The sequence below is a fragment of the Lycorma delicatula genome, chromosome 1 (genome assembly GCF_047948215.1).
Source record: "Lycorma delicatula isolate Av1 chromosome 1, ASM4794821v1, whole genome shotgun sequence".
NCBI lineage: Eukaryota > Metazoa > Arthropoda > Insecta > Hemiptera > Fulgoridae > Lycorma > Lycorma delicatula.
Genome location: NC_134455.1, coordinates 29,565,550 through 29,587,416, shown reverse-complemented (window position 1 = coordinate 29,587,416; position 21,867 = coordinate 29,565,550). Strand labels below are relative to the sequence as shown.

General features: G+C 31.3%; 1 protein-coding gene across 1 annotated transcript in view; it reads right to left on the bottom strand.

The window, feature by feature from the left end:
• Window positions 1-21,867, bottom strand: part of qin (tudor domain-containing protein qin) — a 435,556-nt gene that overhangs the window by 9,860 nt on the left and 403,829 nt on the right. Inside the window, exons 29-32 of the mRNA XM_075382212.1 lie at window positions 20,404-20,673; window positions 13,037-13,159; window positions 4,183-4,264; window positions 2,532-2,667 (exon numbers count right to left, since the gene is read on the bottom strand). Coding sequence (XP_075238327.1) covers window positions 2,532-2,667; window positions 4,183-4,264; window positions 13,037-13,159; window positions 20,404-20,673 — 611 coding nt within the window. The remainder of the gene's footprint in view (window positions 1-2,531; window positions 2,668-4,182; window positions 4,265-13,036; window positions 13,160-20,403; window positions 20,674-21,867) is intronic.

The following is a 21,867-nucleotide window of genomic DNA, read 5'->3' as shown; positions in this document are numbered from 1 at the left end:
AAATTATATAAAAGGGACTGAGCTTCAAACACCTGCCTATAAAGATTACTCCAATATTAAAATTTTATTTTAAAATATATACATAAAATCAAAATTTTCCAAAGAAATTCACATTACATATTTATTAATACAATAACATAAAATATACAAATTTTAATCCACTGGAGAAAATTAGGCCATAAAAATGATAAGATCTGTCCAATATGATAACACTTGTAATAAAAACTAAACAAATTTTAAAAGAATCTAAAATCCTGAAAATGATAATGTAGCCAATCGATACCTCTCAAAATCGAACATCCAACTTTGATAAAATTTTAGTGTTGGAAATACAATAATTTACAAAAAAAGCAATAAGTATTTTTAAACTACGTATAATTTTACTATAATACTTTTAAGAAAGTTTGAAAATTTCAACTTCATTACAAAAATATGCTTTAACAGTGATATCAAAAATTAAGTGTATATGTCAGGAATCTTCTCTACTATTATTAAACTGAACATTTGGCAAAGGAATAAAACCAAGCATCTCTAAAGGTTTAGTTTTGCACCTAATTACTTTCTTATTTTCCTGACACTTATCTCTTCTCATTTAAGCTTTAATGAAAACAACTTGCCTATATTATTATCAATAACAGCATCAAAAGTTTTTAATTTGGAAATAAAATAATGTACATTAAAGATAGAAAATTGCTTCATTTTCAAAGTCTCCTGAATGATTTTATCCCACTCAACTGAATTCAAATTGGACAGCTACCGTTGATAATAAACTCCGTCAGATTAAAGATTCTGTATTACCATGGAACTCCTCATACAGAAAACCCCGGCGTGAGGAAGTAGTTCTCTGTCGATTGCGGATAGGACACACGAGTACCTGTTTACAAGAGGATAACCACCTCTATGCGCAAGATGCAACTGCCGCGTGACTGTGCACCACATACTCGTGGACTGCATATGTTATGCGGCATTGCGTCGTAAATTTAAACTACCTAGTAACATCCGTGGTATCTTGCGTGATGATAAGGAGGTTTTAAACCGGATGTTTTTACGTAGTATAGGGTTTATACAAAAAATTTAATAAGTATGTATTCTTTTGTAATTGTATATATTGTCCTATGTATTGTTTTTGTTATCCGAGTAGCAAGCCTTTTACACTCCCTATCGGAATTTTGTTTTTTTTCTTTCTTCCTTTTTTCTATATATATATATTCATATTTTTTTGTTTGTATTTTAAATTCGTCTGTGATATTAGTTGTAAGATTTTTGTGATATTAGTTGTAAGACTAAACGTAATAGTTTTAAGTTTTATCTCCTTTTTTAGTTTTAAGTTTTATTTATTTTTAATGTGATAGTTTTTAACGTAGTTTTAAGTTACATGTTAGTGTTTTTGTTATCCGAGAATGGGTCTTTTACACCCATTCTGGATTTTGTTTTTGTGATAGTAGTTTTAAGTTTTAATTTTATCTAACAACTTTAATTACTTTTATTTATTTATTTTCCGGGCGATGATAACGTTCAACCGTTTTTCGCCCTAAAAAAAAAAAAAAAAAAAAAAAAAAAAACTGAATCAAACATTAACAAACTGAAACACTGCCACAGGCAGTAAAACGATTTAAGGCGGCATTGTGGTGGAATTAGTTTTTATGTATTTAAGTGTTTATCTAAAACTTTCAGGCAAACCAACACGACAGACAATTACGTACAATTTATATTCTCAGATTCAAGCATACCTCCATGATTAAAGTATTTTCTACAATGTATTTCAGTCTATTGATTGCATGAATGGAAGTTTTCCTGTTAAAGCCGGTTTCCACAGTGACATAATATTAAACTGGTAATTCCTTTACAAAATAAAATCCTCCATATATCATTCATTCCTCCGAACTGAATAAATATTAAAATAAAACACACCGAAAGAATGGCAAATTTAGTAAAGTTTTAATCTTTATATAATAGTTAATGAATAAAACCTGCATTTTTATTTAATTGCCATGATGAGCTTAAAATATTGAGCTTATTATTGATAATTATTTATTGCTTATTATTGATGGCTTTAATAATACAGTTAAATTAATTTTTTTTAATAATAAACGACTGTCTAAAATTATTACAGCAGGATCATAGTGGCAAGGCAATCTCAGTTCTTTCATAATACATTTCTAATGTTTATCTTGTTCGAGTTTAATGGTTATCAATGTGTTATATTTTATAATATTACTATCACAATCCATTTTCATAATAAATGGGAAACACAACAGATTCATAAAAAGAGGGGATGCATTTTTTCACAGGAAAAGAAAGAACTTTATTAGAGATTTGTGAAAGACGATACAATAGTGATTCTCAAAAATAAAAAGCAACCATGCCCAGCTTGTATGTCAAAGCAAGAATTTCCTGCTTTCTTCATCACTGAGTGAAATATACTGTTTCATATTAGTATAAGAAATGTTGGCTTCCCAAATAACTTTTCTAGTTTAAAAAACAATCAATAGATGGATAAAAAACACAAAGTGGCTTCCTCAGATACTTACTTTCCTTTTGGGATTATTTCCATATTTCCGTAATCAACATATTTAACTTTAACAGTGTCATCATCTGGATTTATATCTAATATCTGTCCTCTGTACCACCTCTGGTCAGTGCTATACTGGATAATACAGGGTTGACCTAAAACACAATGAAATTAAAATATTTTTCATTTCAAATATACACACACGTTTTCTACTTGTCATATACAGTAATACTTTATTAATACTGAATACTCTATTTGGTATTACACACTGAATCTTTTTCCTGAAAAATTGTCACCTTTATTTTTGCATGAACATATCATATCAAACTCCTTCAATACTGATACAAAAATTTCTTATCTAGTAATTTAAAACAATAATAATAAAAAATTATATATATAGACATGTGAGAGGTGATAAGAAAAATAAGAATCTTTTAATTCTGCATGCTGTCTTTTTGACTTGAATTGATATTTTTTCCACATAATGGCAGCATTTTTTATAATGTATATCAATATTTCCAATCATATTAGAGCCGTAGTTCAAGTTTTCAGCCAAGCAATCAGGACATACTTTATTATGAGCGGCGATTTATTTTGTTTGAAAATAATGGAACAAAGTGCAATGAAGTGAGAGAAGGTGTTTGGTGAGGATATTATCTCAACATCAGAGATTTGCAAGTGATACAAATGGTTTCAAAAAAGCCGTGAATATGACAAAATAGTTGGACATTATGATCAATAATCATAGACTCACTATTAGAAAAATTGCTGAAGAGGTAGGAATTTCTTGTGGCTCATATGAATCAATTTTGACTAACGTTTTGGATATGAAGCAGTAAAATTTGTCCCAAAACTGTTAAAATTTTCAGTAAAAGCGACATCACTGATGACTCAGAATTACTCAAAATGTCATTAACAGGTGACAAAATGTAGTGTATGTTATGATATTGAATAACCAAAAAAGTCAAGTTATAAATTACAATGTAATAAAATTTATTTACCTCTAAATAGGATCCTAAACCACTTAATATTATGTAGTTTTATTATATTGAATAAGCAAGCTACATGATTATTGGAATAAAGTAACAAAGGTAATTCATAAAAACTGTTTACAAAAAGTAGAAATCTAACACAAGTTACATATTGATAAAATTTTTAATTAATTATTTAAAAAGTAAAAATTAGTAATATTAATATATAGTATCAATATACTATGGTTACATCAATTTGTAAACTGCCTGGGTTATGTAGCTAGGAACCCAGCAGAAACTGACACATGTGGTTATAGCAGGCAGTGTATAGCTGTGCACATTGTGTGCAAGAGAAATAGACTGATAGGACGGGTGGAACAGTTAGATAGTCATTCCTTTATGAAAACATCTTGTATAGCTCCGTATACTTACATAGTATGCAATACATTGTCAGAGTTGTTAGGATAGTTAATAGCAAAGTAAGCCTGTGTGTACAACAATATGTCGCCTGATATACTGAGAACAGAGGAAGATATCTGTAAACGGTGCCTTAGTATAAAACCTCAGCAATGAAACCCGATACAATGTGCGCATGCACATACACACACACACACACACACACACACACATACATACACACTCCTGCATGAAATTTATAAACACAAAGTGCACAAAACTCAGCTACATACTGGTACTTACCAACTTTTAAATTATCTAACTTTGGTTGAAATTGTGCTGACTTTTGCATCTCTTCCTGGAGATTAATAAATTTGCTTTTCAACTGTAAAACAAAATGTATTAAATATCATTCTCTGCATATATACTTAGAAATTAATTTTGTCTTCATTGATACATTTATTAAAACCCAAAGGACAAAATATACAACAATGAGAAGTCTCATGTCAATACAGTTTGAGGAGAAAAAGAGGTTGATATGCTAATAAATTTACAGATAGATACTTCATACTAATATAACAAAGCTAATTTTAATAATAGAACAACTAGCTTAAAATTCTGTGCAACTAGCTAACTGACAAAAGTTTTATACAATTTTTAAAAATGATCAAAGCATTCTGGATCTTATAATGGTTTGAAATAATTCCTTCATTTCTTATCTATCACCTGAGCAGTTATTTCAACTACGTGGTCTGAATTTTTTGGATTTTTCTTAATTCAAATTATAAAAATACATAATTCAGCATAATTACACTAGTCAACGAAATTTAATTTTTTGTTTATTTAATGAAAGTGGATGATTGATTCTTACAGTATTTTTTATGCTGATTTCATATATATTAACAGATTTTTTTTATCGAGCTGTTTTTTTGTAATTGAAATTTCTTTTGAAACAAAAAATGAATGGTTAACATGATATGACAATACATTACATGCATTTTGTACTCACATAAAATCTGAGTTTCTATTTCTTTTGGATTTTCTGCTGTAATTTGCTGTATGAAGATTCCTCTTTAGATTCTAACTAACATTTAGTCATATAACATTTTAACAACTAATCAAGTCAGCTAACATTTTTGAGTTCCATCTTGCTTGATATCGTGTTTCCATTATAGATATCTTCTGGTGAAAGCGTTCTCCATGTTCATCACTGATAGCATTGAGATTGTTAGGAAAAAATCCAAATGTGAATATAAGAAATGGATTTTGAGTGACATGTTAACCAACCGAAGTTCTTTGTTTTGAAGGAGTTCACTCACAAGTTCTCTGTAGTTACTGGCCTTATGGTGCTCAAAGAAGTTGTTCATTTAGGACATTGTTCTCTCAGACAGTCAGTACCTCTCTCTTTGGACACTGCTCTTTTATGTAATGGTTTTTCCTATCTCTGCTGTCCCACTCACACAAAAAGCAACAGAACTTAGTACATCCAAGTTGCAGACCAAGTAAAAGTGCCAAGTAAATATAACAACGCAGAAATAAGTAATGAGTGGATGATATATATATCATCCACTTAACAATTACTGTGTCAATTTTGATTACTGTATTTTTTTTTAGAATGTGGTGGTTTTTGATTTATCTACATATGACATTTTATATTATGGATATTGCTTATATATATATATATATATATATATATATATATATATAAGATGAAAATAGGAAGAATAAGTCACATTATTGTTCATTTTAATTAGTGTGTAAATAATAAATATGATGACTAATGTCTAACAAATCAACATGACAACAATTAAGGGGTTGTAATAAATAAACAAAAGCTATTTAGTTAATAAATAATATAATAAAATATGTTCACAAAATGCTATACTTAGGGAGTTAATGGATGATACTACCAGAAAATAAGAATGGTAGTTACAAAAAAATTAAGCCTGATAGAAAAATTCTGATTTCATAATTGAAATCACCAAGAAAAATACTATAAGAAACAGTTATTCACTCTCATTTAACAAAATCATTGTTGATCAGTGTTATTTTATCTTTCAATTGCATATCTTAGAATTATAATAATAATAGTAGTAATCATAAATAAACTAATAATAAAGTGTTAGAAACTTTAGGAAATATGGATTATTCAAAATTTATATATCTACACCATATTAAAATCTGTAACCCAATAAATTAAATCTTTACATTTTTTGTAACTTATAAATTTTGTTTATTTTCCTTCTCTAGTTGGCAAATGTAGAGGTTTATGAAATTTAAATGGAATGTAAAACAATAAATAATTTTTGAAGTAATTTAAAAATTATGCCTCATAATTTTGATTACTGTATTTTTTTTTAGAATGTGGTGGTTTTCGATTTATGTACATATGACATTTTCTATTATGCATATTAATTCTATTATATGTATGTGTATGTGGGGATATGTCTGTTAATTATACATATATTTTGTTGTAAGATTTCACTAAGTCCACTACTTTGACTCCACACACACACACACACACACACAACACACACACACACACACACACACACACACACACATGCACACACACACACACACACACACACACACACACACACACACACACACACACACACACACACACACACAAGGGTAAATCAAATTTAATTGGTAATTTTGCTATTCTATGCAACAAGAAGTTCCGAGCTGGATGGCCGGAGTGGAGGGTTAATGTTCAGTGTAGGGGGAACAAGCTTGGTTAGCTCCTCCACTCTGTTCTGTCGTCAGTACAGCCATGAGTGAGCAAGAGGTTTTGTTGTCTGTTGCAAAATGTATACAGTTTTTAACTAATTAAGGCATTAAACCTGCTAAAATTTTAACTCATTTAAAGGTACAGTTTGGGGATGCTACACTGTCCCAGAACTGAGTGTATATGTGGGCCAGACAATTTACGGGTGGGCGAAAAAGTGTAGAAAACGAAAGTCATGATCAATGCCCAAGGTCAAATATCACAGCTGATAACATACAAGCCATTCAAAGAGCTTGTCGAAGGTGATCGCTGGTTCACTGCTGAAGAAACCATGTCAGAAATGGGTATCAGCTATGGGAGTGCTCAATCCATTATCACTGATCCTCTTGACGTTAGAAAAATTAGTGCTCAATGGGTTCCAAGGTTGTTGACTGAAAACCAATAACAGGTTACATTGGAAATCTGCGAGTGTTCTAAATCAATTTCGGCAAGAAGGGGACAATTTTTTGAGGTGCATCATTTCATGTGATGAGACATGGGTCCATCATTACACTCTGGAGTCAAAAACTGCAAGTAAGGAGTGATGAAGGAAGGATGAGGGCTGCCCAGTGAAGACCAAAATCTGTCTTGTCAGCCAGAAAAGTCTTGCAATGGTTTTTTTTTTGACTCAAGGACAGATTTACTCATTGATTTTCTCCACAGTCAACAAATAATGAATGTGGCTTACTATTGCAAGTCAACAAAAGCTGGCTACCGAAACAAAGGATAAGGTATACCCATCAGAGATATCCTTCTCCATGACAATGCCAGGCTGCACACCGCAATTTTGAGAAGCGATAAATTGGAAAAAATGAACTGGGAAATCCTTGATCACCCTCCCTACAGTCCACATTTGCCCACCTTTGCGCACTTGAAAGAATCATTTAGAGGGGACGATACAAAAACAATGAAGATGTTGAGGAGCATGTGCACAAATGGTTGATGACTCTTCCTCAAACGTTTTATGAACAAGGAATATTCAAGCTTCCAAATCCTTGGTAAAAGTGTGTAGATTGTTCAGGAGACTATATAGAGAAATTATGAAGGTATGAATTGTGTATATAATTAATCAATAAATTTATTAAAAAAATTATCATTTATATTTGATTCACCCTCGTACATAAATAAATAAATATATATACGAGGTGCGACAATAAAGTAATGAGACTGATTTTTCTTTGTAAGATGTGGCAACCCTGCAGTTTGCGTAGGCACACCATCTTTGACCTTGGTCTATAAGCTACTTCTAGTCCAAGCGGCACATTGATGTAACTGCTCAGTCGTGAGTTGTGCTGTAATAAGTGAACACGTGTTTGTGTCTCTCGTCACAGAAATGAAACCACAAAATATTACGCAACGGTATGCCATTTCTTTTTGTGTTAAATCGGGTGAAAACGCGACGACAACTTATGGTAAGCTTCAGAAGGCTTTTGGAGAGGAGGTTATGTCAAGAGCTCAAGTTTTTCGGTGGCATAAAATTTTTAGTGAAGACAGAACGAATGTTGAAGATGAAGACCACAGTGGACGACCATCAACCTCACGGACAGATGTCAACTTCACTAGGGTGCATGAAATCGTACGATCTGATCGAAGATTATCCGTGAAAATGATTGCAGATGAACTCAACATCAATCGAGAAACGGTTCGTCTAATATTAACTGAAGATCTTGGTATGAGAAAGATTTGTGCAAAAATGGTCCCCAAAAATCTCACACAACAACAGCGAGAAACACGGAAAAATGTGGCAGCCAATCTGTTAGAGCAAACGGAAATCAATCCAGATTTGTTGAGCCGTGTTATCACTGGTGATGAAGGTTGGTTTTTTCTATACGATCCAGAGACAAAACGCCAAAGTTCGCAACGGTGCTCAAAGGGATCACCCAGACCAAAAAAAGCTCGCATGTCAAAGTCAAAAGTGAAATGCATGCTTGTGTGCTTCTTCGATTCCAAGGGAATTGTTCATAAAGAACAAGTGGGTGCCTCCTGGACAAACAGTTAACCAATATTTCTACAAAAAAATTTTAGAAAGACTTCGTAAACAAGTTCTTCGTGTCTATGCCAACATTGCTGATAATTGGATTCTGCATCACAATAATGCGCCATCCCATACTCCTCTGTCAGTACAGCAATTTTTAACCTCAAAACAAATTTCAGTACTACCACAGCCACCTTATTCACCAGATATCGCTCCGTGCAACTTTTTTCTATTTCCAAGTGTCAAAATGGCGGTCAAGGGACACCATTTTGAAACAACACAAGATGTCCAAATGCTGTGACTAGGATCTTGGAGGATATTACAGAAGATGAGTTCCAGAAATGTTACCATCAATGGCAGAACCGCTGGATTAAGTGTGTGGGATCAGAGGGGAACTACTTTAAAGGTGACAACAGTAAACATGACTAAAACGGTAAGCAACATTTTTTTTCACATCAGTCTCATTACCTTATTGTCGCACCTTGTATATATGTGCATTTATTAAAAAAAGTAATAATTAGTGTACTTTTAAAAATTAAACAATTTATTTTGATGTTATTCTTCTGAGAAATGTAAAAAATTAATTCTGTTCCCATGTAATAACAATTCATTGATTCTCTTTAATTTAAACATTTTCTTGTACCTTTTTAATATGGTTCGTTCAAACAGTTTCTGAACTTGCTGGGTAAGGCAGAAAAACAGATTGCTCTACTTTGATACAGTTCTATCTAGCAATGATATTGAACACCAAACTCCTTCGAATCATCCCACCATGGTATCAACATTATCAGCCATCAATCTGTACTCCTTCGGATGCAATGACATGTACCTACCTATTTGTGAACTTTTACTTAACAGTGTACCAACATGAAATTTTGTAAGAAAAAAATTTTACTTTTACAGATTCTTCAAATTAAATAACAAATGTTAAGATATTCAGAATTTTTTAGCAATTTAAAAATGACAGAGAGGCTGGTCTACAACAACTCTCATTTAGGACACTCATAGACATCAACCTTCACCTGTGACAAGTCATAAATTTATGCACTTCAGTCGCTATCAATTAAGCTGAATGTCAGAGTAATTCTGCATGGTTGCAAAAATCTATTAGTTCATGCCATGACCAACCAACTGAACATGTAATTTATAATACATTCTTAGGAGAATAAAATACATTAATATTTATGTTAATTCTCTATTAAAAAAATTTATTATTCTTTGATGATAAAGAAACAGGAAGACAATCACTTTAAGATATGATAAAGTAAATAAATGAAGAAAATATATTCATTAAGTAAGTCATAACTATTAATGAAATGTGAGGCAATGAGAATAATGTTGAGATAAAGTCCATTTATCTCAGTGGATAACCTTTACCAAAGGCAAATAAAACTCATCATGTCAAGCCGTATGCCAAAATCATGCTAACAATTTTTTTTTTTAGAATCAAACATTTCCTACAAAAATCATTATACAGTACACCCTCAACTTAACCGGGTGTTATGTTCTAGAAAATTTCTGCGTATAATGAAACTGCGTAAATTGAAACTCGCATTTAATGTAGAAATACAGGTTAGGTTCTTAGCTTGTTTTCTGTTGTAACTTGTCTAAAAATTTCTTTACATTTGCAATGCAATCAGCAATTCTGTAATTTTGCCAGCATTTGTTCAAAGTTAGAGACTGGACAAGTCTCTAACAACATTAAAAAAATGTTTGACAAAGGTAGTATGGTTTCAAAGTTGCATTTATAATCTTGTCAAGGGGTTGCAAAAGTAGTGTTGGATGGAAGAAACTCAACTTGGATATTTTCATCAGCTTCTTTCAGTAGCACCTCTGGGTGGGCTGTACAGTTGTCTAGAACAAGTAAAACTTTGTATGCAAGACTTTTGTCGCTATGTACTTTTTAACCTCTGGTTTAAAAAGTTACTAAACCAATCCATACACATATCGGCAGTCACCCAAGCATGTTTATTAGTTCGCTAAAAAACTGGAAGGTTATTTTTAATTTGTGTCTTAATGTGCGAGGATTCAAGGATTTATAAACTAACAATGGCTTAATCAAGCAGTCTCCAGACAAATTCAAGCACAACAACAATGTAAAACGATTCTTTGCTGCTTTATGACCTTGTGTGGTTTTCTGTTCTTTAAAAAGAAATGTACGCGTTAGAATTTTTTCCAATCCACACCTATTTCATCTGCATTGAAAACCTGTTCTGGTACATTATCTTTCTCCTTTATGATACTTAAAAATTGTGCTAAAAATTGTTCAGCAGCTTTGAAATCTGCAGAAGCTTTTTCACCTTGAAGTTTGTGTCTTTTTTAAATCTCTCAAACCAGCCCTTACTAGCATTAAAACTGAAACTGGATAAACTATTGGTAGAGATTTCAGATTCATTACCTGTTTCACTAGACACCCTGTGATAAAACTGCATTTAACACAGCACTTGAATTAAAGCTGAACTTTAACACAGCACTCATTTTTGATTACAGTGCGTTAAGGAACAGTATAGTAAAAAAAAAAGTGTTATCAGCATAGCTGCAAAACACACTCAATAACAGTAACAAAATGTATTTAACACACAGTTTTTGTACATAGGCACACGTAGGCTAACATAAACTGCAAATGAAGAATAATTATGAAAGCAGTCCACTGTTCATTACAATGACTCATAGGCATTTCCTGTTAGTACAGGATAAATGTGCGGATATTTAATCTTGTAATTGAAATATGTACTGCACTACAGTATTTTAGTCTGTTTTACAAAATATGATAATGACCAGGTGACAGTGTATAAGTGAAACCGCATAAAAAAATTACGTGTAAATTGAGGGTGCACTGTATATAACAAAAATATGTAATACTTTCAAAAAACATGATCAGAAAACAACAAGACTGTGAAAGGCAACATGATTAAATTTAATTTCTGAAATTTGTTTAGTTATTACTATTTTAAGATGAAGATTAAGATAATTTTTTATTAAAATAAATATTTTAATTTTCAATTAAAATTGTTAATTTTCATTTTCTTAAAAAAATATTTATTCTTTTTTTCTCTTAAAAAAAAAAGAATAAAATAAAGGATTTAAAAAGGACTGTTATTTTTTAAAAGGACTTAAAAAATAAAAGAACCACAGGCTTGTTATATAACTATGATTTTTGACATTGCACTAACATAATTCACTATCAATTTGCTGTGGCTGTGAAAAATAAAACAATGTAACAATGTTTCTTCTTAACCTTCTATTTCTTTCCTGTATTCCTAAAGATTTTTTTTTACCAATGTTGAAATACCATTTAAAGGAAGAGGATTTGTGGTGAGGAGAATATTAATTACTACGTTTTCCCATGGAAATCCCGATACTAGATTGGTTCTGAAACAATCCAGTACCATTCATTTCCAGGAAGAATACAAATTCTTCCTCAAGGGAAGAGTATAATTGTTTAATGATACTTCTAAATAAACAACCCCCTAAAAAATTGATTTAGTAGGAAGTAATGTGGATTTACTACTAGATCAATTCATTTTGAAAAATAAATAAAAGGTAATTAGGAAAGAAGGATAATAATAAGCTAAATAGAGAAATGGAGTTAGGAGTTAAATATTATGACAGGGGATCATAGTTGAATAGAAGTTGCAAAGCTCTGTTGTTACAAAGGATTTATAAAAAACAGAGCCAAAGACAGAGCAAGGAGGAGAGCTTTTGTTAAAAAAGTCTGCTAGTAGGCTAATACAGACCTAAGTATTAGAAATACAATCTTATGAATATTTGTAGCACTTGATGGTAACAAAATACGACAATTTCAAAAGCAGAAAGGAAAATGTGATCTTACAAAAGGATGTTGAAAATCAGATTAGTTGTTAAAAATATGACATGAAGAGGTATTAAAATAAGAAAGTTAAGGAATTTGTGGAAGAATTTTATAAAGAGGAAAACTAGGTTGGCCATATTTGATTATCATTACAACTCAAGGTTTAATTGATTTGGTAGTAGAGAACTAAACATTTTTTAAATTGTAGAATACAAAACAAAATATAACCAAGCAAAATAGTCATAAGTAGATTTCAAGTTAAAACTAGAACATATTATATTATGATGAAAAATTTTGAATTAAAAATATATATATATGTATATATATATATATATATATATATAGATTGTAACTTCATGTAAAGTGTTTCGTATCATTTGGTTACCCAAGGATCTTAACCAAACACGTAGGTGGATTCTACATACATCTAATACAGTAATTAGACTACAATAATGAAGAAAAGATCCATAAAAATAAGTATCTAATCTTGCAGAAAAAAATAGTGAAAAAAGAAAACAATTATTATAAACAAGTAAAACAAACATTTCTGAAAACAGACTACATAAATTTATTCTACAAAGGAGTGAGATCTACTTACATATTCATTCGTGTGATAAATCTGAGTTATAACACTGGTTGGTGAAAGTATTGAAGTTACTTCTGCTAGGAATTCATCAGTATCATCAAGCAACTCAATTTCTTTATACACATAGTCAACGTTCTGGAAATAGTTTATGAATGGGTTTAACTTTTACTATGAAAAAAAGATTTTCTCTACAACAATTTAGGCTGATATTTTATCTTCACAATCCTTAAAAGATATCAACATTTTAAGCCTACTCCCAAACTAGTAACAGTAACCAATCCTTAATAATTAATTATATGCTACTATTAAACTTGCAACTACTGTTGGTACAAACATTATAAACTCCAGCTTGAAACTTTATAAAATACAAACTGTCAGTACAATTTTAAAACAAATTACATCAACATTTACATAATTTTATTCTGCATTTGATAGTAATGAACTTTTACTTTTTATTAATTTTTTTGCTGTGAGAATGGATAAAGGCATTATCTTTTGAGTCTTCTGTTATGTAACTTTAACTTTAATCAGTACTATTAAAAAACTACTGCAATGATCCAGATAAACCATTTTTCACAAGACAGCTCATTCTATTTACTTATCACTCCTTAAATTACTGATCTGTACCCTTTTAAAAATTTTGAGTTATTAAAATTGTAAAACAATATTCAGAACTATATAATGTAGAAGCATAGGTCAAGCCTCTGTGTTTTTTACACTACAATCACATTTTTTCATTACATGAGTATGTATGTAAATGTATCGGCACTATGTTGGCGCAGGCACTGAAAGCCTATGAACTAGCATTTTGCAGGCATTGGCCTCTCTTACAAGCAAACTAAAAGTATTGTCACTTTCTATATGTCTTTTGTGATATGATAAAATAAACAGATTCCATAAACTTGCTGTAATGTATCTAATTGTTGAGTTTTAATCTAACTTATATATTGATGTTGTGTTTAGGCCTACTTCCTCTAATCTAATCATAATCTTATCTAATCACTGCACTGTGAAGAATCATATGTCACACATCACTTGGAATTATGTTCTAGAAGTGGTTATTATAGAAAAATTTATTGCGTATATTTTACTTAATGATGTGAATAGCTGTGTGATTTATCTTTCACTATTTGTTGTGTTGTTTTCATTCAAGGCTTTGTCATAAATTCAGTCATTTAAATTTTCAATATCTCAGTACAGTTATTTTCTTTTAAAATTCCCAAGTTAGGAGGAACAGGAATAGGAATAGGAATTTGGTTGTTCAAAGTCAGGCGAGGGAAATTGTATTCAATGTTTACAATTTTTTTTACAAAATAATACCAGAACCAGAATGGTGAGGAAAATTGAATTCCTGAATACGGTTGTTCAAGCAACATAAGTATCAAAATGGGCGGTTCAAAGAATTATAGCAGAAGAGAAATCAAATGAAACTAAGAAGCCATCTGTGTTCATTTCGTCAAGAAAACGTGTAACTTGGTCCAGTACTATGGACAATTTAAATTCATTTAACATGAATGCTTTGAGGTGTTTAATAAATAAATTTTATATAACTGAAAAATACGTTCTTACTGTGAGGAGAATTATACAAAAAGACCATGAAAGTGAAATTAATTTCAAAGGGAGTGAAAGATTTTTAAGAAGAATATTACATAAAATGGGATTTAGATGATAAACAAACAAAAGACAACTGGAATATACTGATAGAATGGCATGACATTAAAATGCAAAGAATGAGATTTGTATGACAAATTTCGCTGTTCATGAAGAAGGAAGACTGACATACACAGATGAAATCTACATTCACAGTAGTCAAACGACAGCAAAATTGTGGGTAAACACAACAAACCTTCATGAGGAACTAAAAACACCAGTATCCAAGGGCTCACTATTAATAATTGTTCATGTTGGCTGTATAATTCATTAACGATGCTTTACTTATGTATGAGTTAAATAAGAAAGGAGATTATTACAAATCAATGGATTCTGAGAAGTACACGAAATGTTTATGGGAAAAGTGAATTCCTAACTTGCCAGTCATTGTACTAAATAACAAACTGTATCACAATGGTTAGCCAAAAAATGAATTATCTGTTTTCCTGCTATGATAAAGACTGAATTATATGATATAAAATTACACAAAGAAAATCAAAAGAAATTTCTAATAGATGACACTCAAAAATTATGGTCACACAGTTCTACGGTTGACATCTTATCATGTTGACTTAAATGCCATTGAAATGATTTGGAGTCAAATGAAAGGGCAAGTAGCTAAAAGAAATAAAACTTTTAACATGTCGGACGTTCTTAAAGTTAGCTGAAGAGGAATTTCATAAAGTGTGTGATGCTGAGTGGAGCAGTATCTATGAGCATGTTGTCAATGTTGGGAAAAAAATACATTGAAGATGAACATTTATATGAGGTGCACATTGACAATTTTGTGAAAAATGTGAATTCAGAATCAGACATAAGCTCTTTAGGATCAACCAATGACAGTGACTTCAGAATTTGCAAGCTACAGCAATAAAGTGAGTAGAAAAAATAATTATTTAAAGTGCTTTAAAAAATAATAATATTAATTGGGATACTGAACTAGTTTTACTTAAATAGCAATGTATGTATTTTTTATTATAAACAAACATCATCTATATTAAACTGATAATGTTTTCAGTCGGCCTAGTACTGTGCCAAATGTTTGCTGAATGCTAGTAGTTTTTTGTGCCAATTTATGTGCTGATAGTTCTATACAGAGTTTAAATAATATTTTGAACAATTTAGCTGACAATAGCATTCTCTTGTAGCTATCTAATTATTTGTAATATATTCAAACTAGTCAAACTACTGTTATATTATTTATTGAAATGTATAAAATATAATTTAGATGCACAAGTATCGCACTAAGACAAATTATTTTATACATGTAAATGTGAATTATTCATACTAATATCATACTGCCATTAAAAAATATTTCTATAATTTTTTTTTGCTTGATGATATTGCCACATAAGCTTGAAGAGCTTTTTTTGTTATTTACTTAAATGATTTCTATTAAAATTTGCAGAATATGTATGTTATGTTGAATGCTAGAAATTGATTTAACTACTGCGGAAAAGATACAATCACTATCTAGCTCTGGAGGTAAAGCCACTGGTGGTAAACATATCACATCAAAATGTACACAATTTTATTCTGCATTTGGTGATGAACTTTTATTTTTTATTAATTTTTTAATGAATCTTAACCATACTACATACATAATCTACACAGTTTTAGCTTATTTAGTTTCAGTAGTGATAATTCTGACACAGATATATTTTAGTAATGCAATTGTATTTAAGTGTTTAATAAGAAAGTATAACAAAATTTCCTTTAGTTCAAATAAAATATAGAAATATTTTCATAAAAAATCTGGTGTGGACACTATATGACTTTCTTGTACACCTATTAAATTACACGTACACATTTTTTCTTGTAGATGGAAAGTACATAAAATTTAATTTCATTAATAATTTCTGATATTTTTGCATATTTTTTTATTTATTATTATTTATTGTAAAACTAATTTTACAATCAGAGGTTAATAATTGTTAATAAATCAATATATTTAGATTAAAAAAAAAAAAAGAAAAAAAAAGAGGAGATGAAGTCTGATTCAAACCGATGTGCCTTCTCCTTAAGATCCAAATATCCCGTTAATTAAAATTTTATTTGGCTATAACTCTGGAACGAATGAAAATAAGTACCACTTATGATATATCGTTGAAAAGTTCTAAATGAGGGACACTATTACTGCAGTTAAGAAAGAGTCCAAAATCCAAATTTTTTGGACACTTGGTTCTGTCAATTGCAATCAAAAGGGGAGGTACACAACTAGATGTTACAACAAACCTAAATTCAAAATTTCAATATCCTATGGCTAATCGTTTTTGAGTTATGTGAGATACGTACAGACATCATACTGAAACTAGTCAAAACAGATTCAGGGATGGTCAAAATTGATATTTCCACTGAAATCTGAAATTTCTCATGTTCACAATACTTCCTCTTCTTCATAAGAAAAAAATAACAATCAACAAATAGAAAAAAAATAAAAATCTACTTTCTTATAAAAATAACTTTCTACTATAAAATTTTCTACTATTATATTTTCTACTATACTATTTTCTTTCTACTATTATAAAATCTACTTTCTTATGAAAATAAAAATAAAAATCTACTTTCTTATATATAAGAAAACCTACAAATAAAACACAAAAGTAGAACAAAAATCTTCTTTTAATAACCTCTACTACTTTTTCTTCTTTAGAGTCCTAATTAAAACAATTGTTACTTCGCATAGCGGGTGATGTATTGCTGTGCACATAGGCTGATAGCTGGCTTACTGCGCTATTAACTATCCGAAACAACTTTGACAATGTAATGTATACCATATAAGTAAATGGAGCTATACGAGATGTTTTCGTAAAGGAATGACTATCTAACTGTTCCACCCATCCTATCAGTCTATCTCTCTTGCACGCAATGTGCACAGCTATACACCGCCTGCTATACATGATCTCTAATAAAATTCCAGTTAACAATATCTGTTATAAAAAAAATAATATTCGTCAATCTAAAATAATGACTGACACAATACTTTGAGCTGTGCTTCTGTGTAATAGTTTAAAATTTGATTATAGTTAAATTAGATTATAGTTTAGTTTTGATTTTAGCTGATGATTTTCCATGATCAAACTGAGAATAATATTGATGGCAGTTAGATTTTGGCTAGTTGATGGCCTACTTGAATTCTTAACTAAAGTCTGACCATTCTGAAAATGGTTATTCTGGTTTTTAATTAGTAAAATTCCCCATAACTTCATTCTCAAAAGCCTACAAATTGCTTTAGTGTGGGTATTACCCAAACTAAGTAAACATGAATACCAAGGTGGATATAGTCACCTTCATACCATGGCAGAACATATGAAGTTTTGTCATTATTCACAAAATAAAAATGCAACAAGCAACTATTAAGCTATTTAAACACACACACTATCTCTGCTGGACTACAACTAATGCACTCTTTGAGGTCAAAAAACATGTATAAGTATCATGTTCTGTGCTCTATACAGCTTTACTTTTTGGACATATCTTCTACATGCTCTATAAAACCAATAACAGAATCAGAAAGGATCAATCAAAAGTTATACCATTAAGAAAATTAATGAGAATGAACATCATCAAGGTGTGATTCATTCTCTGATTCTGAGCAACAATCATCTTGTGTATAATGTTAAACTACTCCAATCACAAGAAATCCTTCTGTAGGTCAATTATTTCTTCCTTTAAACTCCCATTTCATTATTTTTTATCCCTTCTTCCTTGCTAAGTAACACTAGAACTGTGTCAGCTGCTATATTGGTTCATCTATGGCTCCCTGCTGGGGTCTTCTACAAGCTGAGTATTCACTACCTTATTGGGGCTTAGTGGAACAGTAACTGCTCACGGGTCTGTCCATGGACTCATCTCTAATTGACATTTTATAAATAACTAAATTAATGGCAGAGTCATGTGTTAGGTGAAACTGGGCATACTATTCCTATCAAAACCTAAAATTTAAGAACAACAACTACAACTACTACTTGAACTATTAAGAACAACTACTACTTGACTGACAAAGTATTTGTCAGTCAAGTATAAACTAGAATTTTTAATAACTTATTTATTTATTATATATGAAGTATTAAAATTATTTTTCTACACAATTTACATTTACATCAACATTTTTACAATGAATTATCAGTTTTCGGATTCTATTTTAATAAAATGTACTGGAGCATATTCAAAGACAATTAAAAACAAATTTTTTCCATCTTTGTAACTGGAAAATCATTGTCTTCTTAATACCTCCTTTAGCAGTCCAAACAAATAGTAGTCGTTTGGTGATAAATCAAGATGTTTAGCATAGTGGCACATTAGAGTTGCTAAAATTTTCTTGAGTTACTGTTGCAGTATGGGGTATAGTACTGTCATGAAGAAGCAACACACTCAGATCAGCATATCATATCTTTTGGAGCAATAAATTGCTTTAAGATTGTCCAACAATTAACAGTAGTATGGAGTTTTAATTGTTCTTCTGTCATAGAAAAGATTTTTGCACTAATTTAAGGCAATATTTATTACTCAATGATAGCTTTAAAAGACCTGAACTTCATGAATTTTTTTTTAGTGTAATGTTGGATTTCGGTCGACACAGATGAGTCAAAGTTTGAATGTCATTATGACCACTAGAGAATGATTAATACGACCCAAACTTGCCTCTTAGATGAAGTCTTAAATACCAAACTGTATGTATAATCTTTGCAAAATTTCACTCTTTAACATTCTCATTTATCAAAAACTTAATAATACACTAAGCAAAGAGAATAGGTACTGGTAACTCAATCATCATTCTCTTAGGGACTAACAGAGTGATGGCATGAAATATGTGTAATACCATACAGCTAGTCTAAATATGTCCACCCACTGGGTTGGTCTAGTGGTTAACGCGTCTTCCCAAATCAGCTGCTTTGGAAGTTGTGAGTTACAGCGTTCAAGTCCTATTAAAGCCAGTTATTTTTACATGGATTTGAATACTAGATCGTGGATACCGGTGTTCTTTGGTGGTTGGGTTTCAATTAACCACGCATCTCAGGAATGGTCGAACTGAGAATGTACAAGACTACACTTCATTTACACTCATACATATCATCCTCTGAAGAATTATCTAAACGGTAGTTACTGGAGGCTAAACAGGAAAAAGAAAGAAAGTCTAAATATGTCCAATGCCTGCCCACATACTCTTAACTCCACGTGATCACATTTTTGGTTGCTATAAAAGAAATTCTGGTTTATATTTTACTGACCCAAGTAAAACATCTAATGGTGGATTTAGAACAAGAAACAAGGATGAAAATGTTAAAACTGATATTTTAGTAGTGACATAGTAAGATATAAAGTTATGAAAATAATCTTTCAAGTTTCAAATATTTTTCAAGTTTATCAAGTTTCACATACATTCACTTAAAATTAAGTTTAGATAAACATTTTGCATATATTGGCACTCTTGTAATCGGTGCTTAATTTTAAAATAAATGGCAGTCAAAAAAAATGAAATAAATATAGAATCTGGTTAAATAATGCTACAAGTATCAACTGACCCTTTACTGACAAAAACATGAACAAATTTTAAAAAACAGTTGCACTATCTTTCAGGCACAAGCAAGAAAAATATTAAACAGCACTACAAGCAGAACCACCCTTATTAAAAAAAAAAAAAGTCTAACTCAGTACACATATTAAACGATATATTAGTAATAGACAGATTAAATACACTAATTATATGATTAAATAAAATGTCTTGCCTTATTGTCACATTGTAAATCTAAGCTATAAAAATCCAATTCTTTATGAGAGACATCATTATCTAATGGTGTTTCATGGAAGGACTCATCCCTTTTTACATTCTCTTTGATAGAAGGAGGAGATGATGACCTAAGTGAACAACATTCATCTTCAATAATAACACTGCGATCCTCCTCATCTACAACCTCATCTGTTACATATTTTGCGTAGTTCATATTAAGTAATATCTCACTGAGATCCAAACCTCCAGGACATTTCAGACTCACAAGCTGAAACATAAACGTGAAATTGTTTTAAACCACTAGCAGGAACATAAAACTCGACTTATAAAGAAAGAATTATTTTCTCAATTTCAAACTCTTGTTCAGATTAAAATATGCATTAGTTTAGCTACAACAATTTTAACATTGATACGGTATAGTTAATTTTCAATATTATTAGAAACATCAATGGATTTAAGACTTTTTTCTAGTAAACTAGACACTACTTCATACAGAAATTTGAAGTTATCCACTATCGATTACTTAACTCTATAACTGATTACATTATCTTCACTACCGAAGGATAATTGGTTTGTCTGGCATTTCTCCCACCACCACTCCATTCGGTCGCCCTAAAGCATAAGACCGAATATCTGTACCACAAACACCTACTGTGCCTCAAAATGGTTTAGCGACCAATATCCTAATTAGCTCCTAGAGCTTACCTAACTGCATGAGCGGAATACATATGGTGCCTTGCACCACTTGCTTGTGTGTCCCACCACTCACTTGTCATACATTACTAAAATGGGTAGGCAGACCACATCTACATACTAAAATATATGACTTGTCAATAAATTAGAATTTATTGTCAAGGACAGCAATTTGCTGCCACGCCTACGTCGCTGAAAGCCAGCAAGTACCTGTCTACCATATTATAGCACTTGGAGCTATATCTGACCGATGGCCAGCCATTTCTCGAGGGTAGCTTCCTACAGCAAATGGTAGGAGTCTTATATCCGTTGAACTACTGACGCCAGATGAACAAAGCAATAGCATCAAGGAACTTCCCATGGTCTGACAATGCAGCTCACGCCACATGAGTGGCCAATTTTCCCCTTGACTTCTAAGTTCCAGGGTGGCCTGGGTTCTAACCCCCCCAAGAGCTGGGCAGTCGAACATCATGTGTTCGTTCGACTGGACCTCTACACAGACACATAGCTCATCAGCTGCCAGGTGGAACCGAAACAAATATTGGTTCAAATTCATGTGATTGGAGAGCACTTGGGCTCCCGTTGTCCTTAAAAACAAAAATAGAGTGAACCATCCCCCTACCAAGTCCTGTAATAAATCTATACAAGGACCTACCCTTAGTCGTAGTGTACCATTTCTGCTGCCAAACTTCCATCATGAGGCTGTAAAGCCTCCTTCGCAGGCAGGAGAAGGGCAACTGTCCGAAATTTAGAGCCGGTGCATTGTGAT